The sequence below is a fragment of the Nicotiana sylvestris genome, chromosome 12 (assembly GCF_000393655.2).
Source record: "Nicotiana sylvestris chromosome 12, ASM39365v2, whole genome shotgun sequence".
In the NCBI taxonomy this organism is placed as follows: Eukaryota; Viridiplantae; Streptophyta; class Magnoliopsida; order Solanales; family Solanaceae; genus Nicotiana; species Nicotiana sylvestris.
In genome coordinates this window covers 155,879,218-155,891,731 of record NC_091068.1, presented here as the reverse complement: position 1 = coordinate 155,891,731, position 12,514 = coordinate 155,879,218, and the positions used below count along the sequence as shown (strand labels likewise).

The following is a 12,514-nucleotide window of genomic DNA, read 5'->3' as shown; positions in this document are numbered from 1 at the left end:
ATGACATTTGAAATTCAGAATTGTGTTTGAACATAAATTTTAGTTTGGATTGTTTTTTAAGTTTTGTGAGTGATCTGAGCGAAAATTTTGAAAAATAACTTTTTGCATTTTTTTAAATTTTTATAAATTTTTAAAATACATATTCAATTGAAAATTAGAAATTTTATGAACTCAAATTTTTTTGGAAAAATCTTCCATCAAATTTTATGTCCAGACGGGCACTAAATTCTTCTCTTACCCACTTTAACATCCTCTTTGAATTAATTGTAATTATAATAATTAGCTCAAATGTGTTTAGAAAAAGGTCAGTAATAAAAATCATATTTTACACACTACACACACATAGATTCCTCGAAGAGCTCCATGATAATTCATTGCAATACATTAAAATCACTTGAATTTTCCAAAAATTGCGACTTGGATTGAGCTAAGATCAATCAAAATCCCTTTTTTACCTCACCCAAATTTGTGAATTAGGGTTTCTGAAAAGATGGCGATAATTCCGGTATACTGTGTCTGATCGCCGATTGTCGGCGACCTTGTATGGAAACTCGGAGCCGGAAACTGACGGAGGAAGCCACGTCATCAGCGCCTTCTTCTTCTTCTACTTCCTCTGGTCCCACCACACGTGCCACTAAGCGTGCTCGCTTCACCTCACGCGCCCCCTCAGCTCGTTCCCGTTTCACAAATCGTTCACTTCGTATGGACTCCACGAATGAATCCTCCGGGTCGGGTACCCGAGCCCGCCGTTCGGGTTCGGGTAAGGAAAAAGAACACGAAATTAGGGATAGGGATGATGAAGATGATAACGATAATGATAATGAAAGTGAAAATGATGTAGGGATTTTGCATCATAATTTGACGTCAGCAAGTAGTGCACTTCAAGGACTGTTGAGAAAATTAGGTGCTGGATTGGATGATTTGCTGCCGAGTTCAGCAATGGTGGGGTCCACTTCGTCGTCCAACGGGCGGCTGAAGAAGATATTATCGGGTTTAAGAGCTGATGGGGAAGAAGGGAAACAAATAGAGGCATTGACACAGTTGTGTGTGATGCTTTCTATTGGAACAGAAGACTCTTTGAGCACTTTTTCAGTGGACTCTTTTGTACCTGTGCTTGTTGGGTTGCTTAATAATCATGGTGGAAGTAGTAATCCTGATATTATGCTTCTTGCAGCTAGGGCGCTAACTCATTTGGTTGATGTTTTACCATCTTCTTGTGCTGCTGTTGTGCATTATGGAGCAGTTTCATGTTTTGTAGCTCGGTTGCTCACTATTGAATACATGGACTTAGCTGAACAGGTGATAAAGTTTTATTCTTTACAACAATTGTGCATCGATCCTGAACTAGTTGGGGTTGGTTAGAAATTCTCTATATAACATCTCTGCAAATAGAATAAGCATTGTTAAATCGCTTTACTTAATATTGGAATGATCAAAATTTTAAGTTATTATGCTAATGTTTATCTTTAACAGTCTCTACAAGCTTTAAAGAAGATATCTCAGGAAGACCCAACTGCTTGTTTGCGAGCAGGTGCACTCATGGCTGTGCTCTCGTATCTCGACTTCTTTTCCACTGGTGTTCAGGTAGCAAAGCTAATAAATTGTAAATGATGTTATGGACATAAGCCATTCTTAGTTCCGTTAGTAGGTTGAGTACTATTCAGATTCTATTTTCATCCTCCTATAGAGAGTAGCATTAGCAACCGCTGCTAATATGTGCAAGAAGCTGCCTTCGGATGCGGCTGACTTTGTGATGGAAGCTGTTCCACTGTTGACGAATCTCCTTCAGTATCATGATGCAAAGGTGAGAGCATCATCTCGTCATGCCAAAATCACAGGATGATTCAGCAAATAACTTGGCTTGCTGAACTTATTTGAGTCTCCCCTCCCTCCTCCCCTCCCCCCCCAACCCCCCCAAAAAAATATTTTTTTTTTGTTAAGCCTTCGTTCTTTATCATTCTTTTTCTTGGTTCTTGGATATGTTTGTAGGTATTAGAGCATGCTTCTATCTGCTTGACCCGGATTGCTGAAACATTTGCATCATCTCCAGAGAAGCTAGATGAACTCTGCAATCACGGACTTGTCACACAAGCTGCCTCCCTCATCTCAACCAGTAATTCTGGAGGTGGTCAGGCTTCGCTCAGCACGGAAACTTACACAGTAGGTTTAGATCTTGAATGTGTCGATCATTTACACGGGTCTGTATTATGACTTGATTTGGTTTGCAGGGCTTGATCCGGCTTCTTTCTACGTGTGCCAGTGGCTCTCCATTAGGGGCTAAAACCTTGATGATACTTGGTATCAGTCGGATCCTCAAGGACATTTTATCTGGTTCTGGCCTCGTGGCGACTGTCTCTATTTCACCTGCCTTGAGCAGACCTCCAGAGCAGGTATGTGTGATAGCTTTAATTTTCGCAATCCACTGCTTGCTGTGTTTGTCACTGTGATTTGTTCAGGAGTATCAGAAAGAAAAATATGAACTTTATTGAATCATTGAAAATATGGAACAAGTAGTGCATATCGAATATTTAATATTTGTGGCATGAGGAGACGCAATTAGATATTCTATGTATTTGTCATACGGATAAAGTGAAAGTGAACAATAACTGGGGTTTGAGTACCATTAGTTTGTGAAATGAATCCATTACTGTGTCTTTACTTTGTCATTCCCCCAAGGGATAGATGTTCTATCAAAACAACGAGAAATTGCTAGAGTTTTTAAATTCAGTCAAACACTGCATTAAAAATAGTGTAATAGCCGGGGGCTTCTCCTCCCCCTACCAAAGGAAAAAAAATCCAGAAAAGCAACAATAAGAATGTTCGGTAGATGGTACCACACTCCATGTAACACGGATTAGCGGGCCAACCTTTTGTTTCAAAAACAAGGCCGTACTCGTACAGTGTGTCTTTGTCTGGAATGAAACGCCCGAGTCCAGAACGGGTTTTTCTAATTAATAATAATGAGGATCTAGTTAGTTCATTAACATTCAAAGCTTATCTATTTCTTTTTCTGCTCAGTTGGTACACGTCCATGGAAGCCCTGCAAACTTTCCTATTAAGCTTGGTATTTTTGTTTGGTGTATTCATGTAATTTGCTTGACATATTCAAACTGCTAGTTGAATTCGATCTCTTTCGTTAGCTACTTTCTGGGCATTCTGGTTGTTGCTCTTAGGATTGACCCCAAGTGTAATTTCCTCTTATTATAGATTTTTGAGATTGTGAATCTGGCAAACGAGCTTCTTCCTCCGCTGCCTCAAGGAACCATCTCTCTTCCAGTTAGCACTAATTTGTTCATTAGGGGCTCGTTTACAAGGAAACCTTCTGCTAGTGGTTCTGGAAAACAGGAGGATCTGAATGCATCTTCTCCGGAGGTATCAGCTCGTGAGAAACTATTGAATGATCAACCTGAACTTCTGCAACAATTTGGAACGGATCTCCTCCTTGTTCTAATCCAGGTTAGTATTATAACTCTACGGGTGCATTAATGTCACTACCTTACCATAGTGGACACTAGAGATGTGACTTTCTGTTGCCCTTTGCTGACCAGACATATGGATCCAGTGTGAATACTGCAGCACGCCACAAGTGCCTCTCAGTTATTGGAAAACTTATGTATTTCAGTAGTGCAGATATGATTCAGTCTTTAATGAATGTCACTAACATATCAAGGTATGTCGGGACAGATTAAAGCTTGTTCTTTTGTTTCAACATTTAGCACGTGGAAGCTAGTTTATCCACAGGACAATATCTCTTTGCATGATATTTTTCTCTGTGCGAGTTCCATGAAAGTAATGCTTGAATATGATGTCTTTGTAGTTTCTTGGCTGGGGTTTTGGCTTGGAAGGATCCCCAAGTACTGGTGCCTGCTCTTCAAATAGCAGAAATTTTAATGCAAAAGCTCCCTGGAGTTTTTGGCAAGATGTTTGTCCGAGAAGGTGTTGTTCATGCTGTTGATACCTTGATACTGACTGAGTCTCATGGTTCTGCTACTACCCAGCCAACACGTGGTGAGAAGGAGAAATGTAATCGACGCCGTAGCAATAATTCCAATACAGATGCAACTTCTGTTGAAGATCCTAAAAGTCCAGTTCCAAGTATTGGATCTCCGCCAGATCCTATGGAGATTCCGACAGTCAACTCTAACCTTCGGATGGCAGTCAGTTCATGTGCAAAATCTTTCAAGGATACATACTTCCCTTCAGATTCAGAGGCTACTGAAGCTGGTGCCACAGATGATCTTCTACAATTGAAGAATCTCTGCATGAAGTTGAATGCTGGTATCGATGAACAAATAGCTAAACCTAAAGGAAAGTCAAAAACATTTGGGCCTCAGCTTGGGGATATTTCTATCTGTAAGGAAGAAACCTTGGCTGAAGTGATTGCTGCCATGCTGGGAGAGCTCAGCAAAGGGGACGGTGTTTCAACCTTTGAGTTTATTGGAAGTGGAGTTGTTGCTTCTTTGCTCAATTATTTTACGTGTGGATATCTTTCTAAGGAAAAAATCTCTGATGCTAGTTTGCCTAGGCTTCGAGAACAAGCAATCAAAAGATACAAGTCTTTTATTGCAGTTGCTCTTCCTTCTGGTGTTGATGGTGGAAGTGTGGTTCCCATGACTGTTCTGGTCCAAAAGCTTCAAAATGCTCTATGTTCCTTGGAGCGTTTTCCCGTTGTGCTGAGTCATAGTTCCAGATCATCGACAGGAAATGCACGTCTATCTTCAGGTTTAAGTGCTTTGTCTCAGCCTTTTAAGCTGCGCCTTTGCAGAGCTCAAGGAGAGAAAACCCTCCGCGACTACTCCTCAAATGTCTTGTTAATTGATCCTTTGGCAAGTTTAGTAGCTATTGAAGGATTCCTCTGGCCCCGAGTTAAGCGACCTGAGTCTGGGCACAAGGCCTCTGCTTCTTCAGGCAACTCTGGGTCTGGGACCATACCTGCAGGAGGCGGTGCATCATATCCATCTATGTCTACTCCTGCCTCTGCACCTCGTCGCCATTCTACACGATCTAGGTCAGCAGTTAATATAAATGACAGTGCTAAGGGGTCACTGCAGGAAAAAGATGGAAGCTCTTCGAAGGGCAAAGGAAAAGCGGTTATGAAGCCTGCTCAAGGAGATTGCAGGGGACCTCAAACAAAAAATGCTGCTCGAAGAAAAGCAGCCTTGGATAAGGATACAGAGGGGAAACCTGTTAATGGGGACTCTTCTTCAGAGGTAATTTTGTTCACTTTTTTTTGGTATGCAAGTATGTATGTATGTATGTATGTATGTATGTATGTATGTATGTACGTATATAGAAGATTTTTGGCTTGGTAGTTGCTTGAGTTTACACGACTTCAGATTGAAGGAGTAACCTTATACGGGTCTCAAGTTAAACCTCAGAAATGTTTAGAGCCGTTAATTGTAGATGTCTTGTTTTCTGTTCTTTTCTCTTCGTGTCATCTTGGAAATTAGTTGGTGAAACAGGATGATTGTTTAAAAGAAGGAAGATAACAGGGAACTTGTGAAGGCTGTTAACCACGTAGCCCCTGCTAGTCTTGGATAACATTGATCAAGCTAAGAAAGGATATTATCTCTTGATGGTTTGTGATTTTTCCAAGTATGGTTCACAACTTCTCCAAGCCATTTAAACGCTGAAACTTGAAACCAAATCGGGCTTCGTTTTAGTTTATGAATTCACCGAAATTCGATTAGGAGTACAGGGTTTTAAAAAATTATATTTTACATTGGTAGAGGCTAGAGCAGCCTTAACTTAGGAAATCTAATGTCCCATCAAACTTATGTTCATAAAATATAACTTTGAGAAAAAGGGTGGATAATTTTCTTTTTATAAGGGTTTATACACGAACTAGCATTTATGTATGTTTTAAAAATATACTTTTAGTCAAACACCGATTTACAATTTGGTTTTGTTTCAAAAGATTTTGTAACCAAACTGAATGACAGCTTTGAATGGTTTACAAACTAAACTATTCTCTTCTAATTGCAAATTAAATCAAACTGTAATATTATTGTTTTGTTTACAGTTTAAACTGTATTTTGCAAACCCTTGTCAAAAGTTGAACTCCCATCTCTCAAGTAAGAAGCAAATCATATGCATCTGATTGATATCTTAATTCTTAGCAACTTCATTGAAAATAATCAAACATTTAGTTTCACATCTCAAACTTCCTCCAAGGTAATGTAATATCTTCATCTTCTGGCTGATAATTCTTGACATAATCAGCTTTTTGAAGGAGATCAAAGTGATTTGTTAATCACCCCCTATTGCTTTATTGAAAATTTGAGTTTTCCAGATGAAGCAAAGATATTTATGGAAACCTAGATTTTTTTCCTGGTTGTTCCTTACATTTTTCAACTACTAAGCCGGGGTTAATGGTTTTGATAACATCATGACTGCTGACATTTTCCTGCTTGTTCTCATTTTAAGGATGACGAGCTGGATATTTCTCACGTTGAACTTGATGATGCTTTGGTGATTGAAGACGATATGTCCGACGAAGATGAAGATGACCATGATGATGTTTGTTACTAAATTTCTCTCCTTTTTCTTTTCTTTCTATTTTTATTATTTTTTGCTTAATTTGTTCTAAAGGGATTAACTCGATCTTAAGAGTTTGAAGTCTTCTTGACATTGTTAGGCAAATGAAATAACTTTGGCCTGGAAACTTTAGATTAGAAGCTGCAGTAACTGTAAGCCTTTGATTTTCTGATTCTTAAAGATGCATTAGTGCCAAATAATGAAATTTACTCTTTCTTTTAGTGCAAGGAATGTAGTTAGAAGTACATAAATTAAAGAAATGTTGGCCAAAGGGAGCAAGCTCATAGGACACTTTTAAGTGGGTTGATTGCGTGGGAAAAAGAAAGGAAAGCCTGATTAAATTTATTCTATTAGAAAACAAACATGAAATTAATGTGCTTGTGGATCAGGGTTCAAGTAAAAAATCAGAGTTGGTCTGGGTTTTGGTTTGCGGATCTCAGAATATAGGTTAAATCTGTTCTATGACAGCAAGGGGCTGTGAGATGAAGGATCATTAAGTAAGGACTGTGGTTGAGAGTGCACATACTTTTATCCTACTTTTAGTTCTTGAGTAAGGCATGGAATTCGCAATGAGATATACTTTCTTGGGCACAATCAAACCCTTCCCTTCTATATAAGTAACTGAAATTTTAGAATATAAAGTAAACTGATTTAGCTGGTGTTGGTAGGAAAGTCATAAGCTAGGTGAAGCCAGTGGGGTTCTCTTTGAGGGGATTTTTGTTGAGGGGAGGGGGTAGAATTTGGAAGGTATGGGGAGGACGTAAATTGGACATTTCCTCCTGTTCCCTGTGTGTAATCCCACCCCTTGTTATGGAATTGTTTGTCACTTAACTTGTACCTATAGCAACCCAAGACCCTTACATAGAGCATTGAATCAACGGATTGGTCATTCCTGTTAAAAAAATAAACCAAACTTCGGATAGTAATTTTGTCAGCCCTCCTAGGGCAGGCTTTGGGATTCACCTTATCTTGACATTCTTAGGAGTGCATAAGTAGTAGGTTGAAGATGAATAATGCAAACAATAGATAATGACATCTGCCCAGAGAAATATGACTTTAACCCCAAAAAGAAAATACCCAGGAAAAATTTGTGGGAGTATCATTTATAGGAAGAGAAAGAATAGTTTTTAAGTGGGGAAGTGTGTAGGGGCAATTTCATTGTCCACCGAATTCTGAAGCTGGAAATATCGGATATCTTGGTTATAAAAAAAGTAGGTATCTATTTACAGACTGCTTTTTTTCTTGGGGGTTGAGAGGAGGGAGGAAGGGTTTGTATTTGCTTTCCCGTATGTGCATACCTTTATCCTTTTCTCGATGCGTCACTCTGAAAATCTCTTTGAATGTTAGATACAGATGGTTGGGCACATATGGTTTTAGCGACACTCTTACTTTGTCTGCCCATATTTCCAGATGCTGAGGGATGATTCGCTTCCTGTCTGCTTGCAAGATGAAGTGCATGATGTTAAATTGGTAGATTCCTCGGAGGATAGTCCTCTTGCACAGACGCCAAGTGATAGCCATACAAATGCTGGTGGTGGTTCTAGGAGCAGAACCTCCGCTGGGGGATCTAATTCCATTGAGTTCAGGAGTAGGAGTTCCTACAGTTCACGGGGTGCAATGTCATTTGCTGCTGCTGCCATGGCGGGACTTTCATCTGCTGGTGGTCGAGGTGTGAGGGACGCTAGAGATCAGCACGGGCGCCCTCTATTTGGCTCTGGTGATCCACCAAAACTAATATTTTCTGTTGGTGGAAAGCTGCTTAATAGGCACTTGACTATCTACCAGGCTATCCAGCGGCAGCTTGTTCTAGACGAGGATGATGATGAGAGAGATGATGGCTATGATTTTGCATCCAGTGACGGAAGTAGGGTTTGGAGTGATATTTACACTATCACATACCAAAGGGCAGACAGCCAAGCTGAGGGGTTGATGAATGGGGCTGGGAGCTCAATTTCTTCCAAGTCTACGAAAGCCAGTTCTTTGGAAAGTTCCAGTGCTGATCCCTCCTTGCTTCAAGCATCATTGTTAGATAGTATATTGCGGGGAGAACTTCCTTGTGATCTGGAGAAAAGTAACCCTACTTACAGTATTTTATACCTATTACGTGTATTGGAGGCGCTGAATCGGCTTGCCCCCCGTTTGCGTGTCCTTTCACTGATTGATGATTACGCTGAAGGAAAAGTTTCTAGTTTAGATGAGGTCAATACTACGGTCGTCAAAATTCCTTATGAGGAATTTGTTAATAGTAAGCTCACTCCAAAATTGGCACGACAGATCCAGGATGCTCTTGCACTTTGTAGTGGGTCTCTTCCATCTTGGTGTTACCAGTTGACAAAGGCCTGTCCATTTCTTTTTCCGTTTGAGACTCGGCGCCAGTTCTTCTATTCAACTGCTTTTGGGTTATCACGCGCTTTAAATAGGCTACAGCAACAGCAAGGTGCTGAAGGTAATGGATCTACTCATGAGAGAGCAGTTAGAGTTGGTAGATTGCAGCGCCAGAAAGTTCGTGTCTCAAGGAACCGCATTCTGGATTCTGCTGCTAAAGTAATGGAGATGTACTCTAGCCAAAAAGCTGTTCTTGAAGTTGAATATTTTGGTGAAGTTGGTACTGGCTTGGGTCCTACACTGGAGTTTTATACCCTTTTAAGTCATGATCTTCAAAAAGTCGGACTTGGAATGTGGAGGTCTGGTTCATCATCAACGTCAAATGGACATTCGATGGAAGTTTGTGTAGATAATAAATTAAGTGGGGGTGATAAAGATCTTGTCCGAGCACCTCTTGGATTATTCCCATGTCCCTGGCCACCACATGCTGATACTGTTAATGGAGGTCAATTCTGTAAGGTAATTGAACATTTCCGCTTGCTTGGACGTGTTATGGCCAAAGCTCTTCAAGATGGACGGCTTATGGACCTTCCATTGTCAACTGCCTTCTATAAGCTTGTTCTTGGCGAAGTAAGCTCTACCTGCTGTTCTTTGTCATATTGCACACTTGTACTCTGTGATCAGTTGTTGCACGCACCTTTGTATTTTATCTGTTCCACTAATGTTTCTAACTTAAACACTGCAGGAGCTTGATTTGTACGATATTCTTTCTTTTGACGCTGAATTAGGGAAGACTTTGCAAGAGTTACAAGCTCTTGTTAGTCGAAAGCAATATATAGAATCTATGGAAGATCAGAACCAAGACAAATTTTATGACGTGCATTTCCACGGGACACCAATTGAGGATCTATGTTTAGATTTCACACTTCCCGGCTATCCTGAATATGTTCTTAAAGCAGGCGATGAGAATGTAAGCAGTGATATCTTGGATGTTATCCCTTTTATTCTTTTGTTTCTTCTCTTTTTACTTTTGGTATTTGATAGAAGTCCCTCAATTGCATGCCTTGTTTCTGTTGATATTTCTTTCAATACCTTGGATGGAATTTGCAGGTGGATCTCAGTAACTTGGAGGAATACGTTTCTTTGGTAGTTGATGCTACTGTCAGGTCTGGAATCAGGCAGCAAGCGGAAGCTTTTAGATCTGGCTTCAATCAGGTTTGCTGCTGTCGTAAGCCTTTATAGCTTGAGGATTTTTTCTGGAGAACTTAAAATGACTAAGATGATCTTGTGGGGTTAAAACAGTACATAGTGGGACAATCTGATAGTTCCTTGTTGCAGATCGTGATTTATTTAATATATTAGCAAATTAGATATACCTGTAGATGATTTTATATCTAAAAATAGATAACTTTTAGGCTCCACAATTTTCAGGTTTTTGACATTTCAACTCTACAAATATTCTCTGCTACAGAGTTGGACTACTTGTTATGTGGCCGTCGAGAGTTGTGGAAGGTAACGTTTCTTCTCATGAATCCTCTGGTTATGATAAGGCTTAGATTTCCTTCATTTGATTGAATATGTTGTGTTCTTTTTTGTTATGCAGCCCGAGACGTTAGTAGATCATATTAAATTCGACCATGGGTACACAGCCAAGAGTCCTCCCATTATTCACGTAAGTTTTGTTCTTCTGCTGTTGGTGAAAAAACTGCCTGAAAAAAATGATGATTAGGATTCTGTTCTTCATCATTCACTTATATTTGTTTCAAGTTTATAAGTTGTAATATATTATTATCCTCAGTTACTAGAGATTATGGGAGAGTTCACACTGGAGCAGCAACGAGCATTCTGTCAGTTTGTCACTGGCGCTCCCCGGCTCCCTCCAGGTGGTCTTGCTGGTCTGAATCCTAAGTTGACAATTGTGAGGAAGGTAATGGTTGTAGCTAAAAGTTAAGTGGGCCTATTTTCCATGTCTCTTTATTTCAGTGACTGACCATCATATCTTTGGAACAGCATTCATCCAATGCTGGCAATGCAGCACACAACAGTAATGCACCATCAGAATCTGCAGATGAAGACCTACCTAGCGTGATGACATGTGCTAATTACTTGAAACTTCCTCCCTATTCTACTAAGGTAGAGTTTCTCTTATTGCTATTGCCATATGCTGCCAATGTTCTCCCTGCGTCTGCGTCTTACAGCAGTTTGATATTTCCTGTTCCCAGTCAGTTCTGTGTCTTTTACCCCAAGTAAATTTCTTATGCATTATTTCACTCCACAGGAAATCATGTACAAGAAGTTACTCTATGCCATTAATGAAGGTCAAGGATCTTTTGATTTGTCATAAGCCAATAGTGACAAATGGACTTGTGCATAAAACTTGAGAAAATTGGTGCTTCTGGTCCTCGGTAATGCTGCTGTTGAACATCGTCATCAAACTAACAATAGCAAGGTCTGTAAGCATCTAGAATCGGATGGGTAGACATCGTTAGTGATACATTCTTGACTCGTTTCTTTTCTACCTTTATGTTTCAATGATAGTTTCATCAGTGCTCAGTTTTCAGTTAAGTTACTTGTTAAATTGTATACTGAGTAATTTCTTTGTTGTCTATTGTCTAAGGCATGTAATTGTGCTTGCTGACTTACGTTGCTTGAATGCATTGTTGCTTCTTATTCAAAAAATTTAACTCTTACTGCCTGTGTTTTGGCTGTTTAATTTAACAGCTGAGATTGAAGCCTTGTTCAAGATTTCTCAGGGGTTCTTTCTGCTGCTGTGAAGCTTGTTCAAGATTTCTGCAGGAGTTGTTTCTGCTGTAAATTTTCGTAAATACGTAGTAAGATTCTTCTTCATTTTTGACACACTGAGCTCGTAAAGTACATAAGTGTATGGTCACAATGTTGCCTCCGTCCTTTGACTTCTCACAGATTTGAGATTATAACTTTCCTTCGACATTTCAGCTATTTGTAATGCATTGTAATAAATTCCATTGAAGCTCACACCAACACACGGTCCTTTGTCAATTGTTGTTGTACTAATTGGCTATTAGCGATTAAACATTTTGCTTCTCTGAATATGGTAGTTTTGAAGTATCCTGAGAAGTTCTCTAATTGTCAAAAGTCTGTTGAATCTATATCAGATACAAATACAGTCAGACCTCTCTACAACAACATTCCTATATAATAACCATTCACAATAAAAGTTAAGTTTTTTTAGGAATTATTTTTTATATTATGTTAGTAATATATGCCCTCTATAACAACATTTCACTATAATAAGCAAAAAGTGTTAGAACAAACAAGGCTATTATAGAGAAGTTTGACTGAATGTATCTTTATAAAATGAGTTTTGACAATATTAGGAACTATTTGATGTCCGCTACATCATTTTTGTTTATTTCGTGTCTTTGTATCTTGAAATTTATAGAAATGTGATCGGGCAGCATTATTCAAATTCACGAAAGTTGATATTGTATGTGGATTTTAGATAGGGAAAATGACATCATATAGCCGTTCTCAAAATAATAGCCAGAAAAAAAAAATATTTTTTTTTGTATATATATACATTCTGTATTTCCGGGTTAAAAGTGAAAAAAGTCGCCCAATGGTAAATGTCACTTTTAGTCCGCGCCAGAATTTATTTATATTCAGTAGCCGA

The 12,514-nt window shown here is 39.2% G+C and overlaps 1 protein-coding gene across 1 annotated transcript; it reads left to right on the top strand.

Annotated features, from left to right (window-relative positions):
- Nucleotides 1-202: 202 nt before the first annotated feature.
- On the top strand, nt 203-11,931 carry LOC104216286 (E3 ubiquitin-protein ligase UPL3-like). The gene is made up of 18 exons (XM_009766312.2): nt 203-1,299; nt 1,474-1,584; nt 1,688-1,804; nt 1,990-2,160; nt 2,229-2,390; nt 3,208-3,456; nt 3,549-3,670; nt 3,818-5,210; nt 6,427-6,519; nt 7,948-9,492; nt 9,608-9,832; nt 9,973-10,077; nt 10,294-10,374; nt 10,466-10,534; nt 10,661-10,789; nt 10,873-10,995; nt 11,141-11,311; nt 11,584-11,931. Exons 1-17 carry the CDS (start codon nt 544-546, stop codon nt 11,204-11,206), a joined length of 5,517 nt encoding a protein of 1,838 aa, XP_009764614.1. The 5' UTR covers nt 203-543; the 3' UTR covers nt 11,207-11,311; nt 11,584-11,931.
- Nucleotides 11,932-12,514: the final 583 nt, after the last annotated feature.

Bases quoted from the DNA above. Each gene is read 5' to 3' on its own strand.
- LOC104216286 (XM_009766312.2), top strand. From the start codon at position 544: ATGGAAACTCGGAGCCGGAAACTGACGGAGGAAGCCACGTCATCAGCG. The intron at 1,805-1,989 runs GTGAGAGCATCA...ATATGTTTGTAG, and splicing joins TTCAGTATCATGATGCAAAG to GTATTAGAGCATGCTTCTAT. The intron at 5,211-6,426 runs GTAATTTTGTTC...TCTCATTTTAAG, and splicing joins ATGGGGACTCTTCTTCAGAG to GATGACGAGCTGGATATTTC.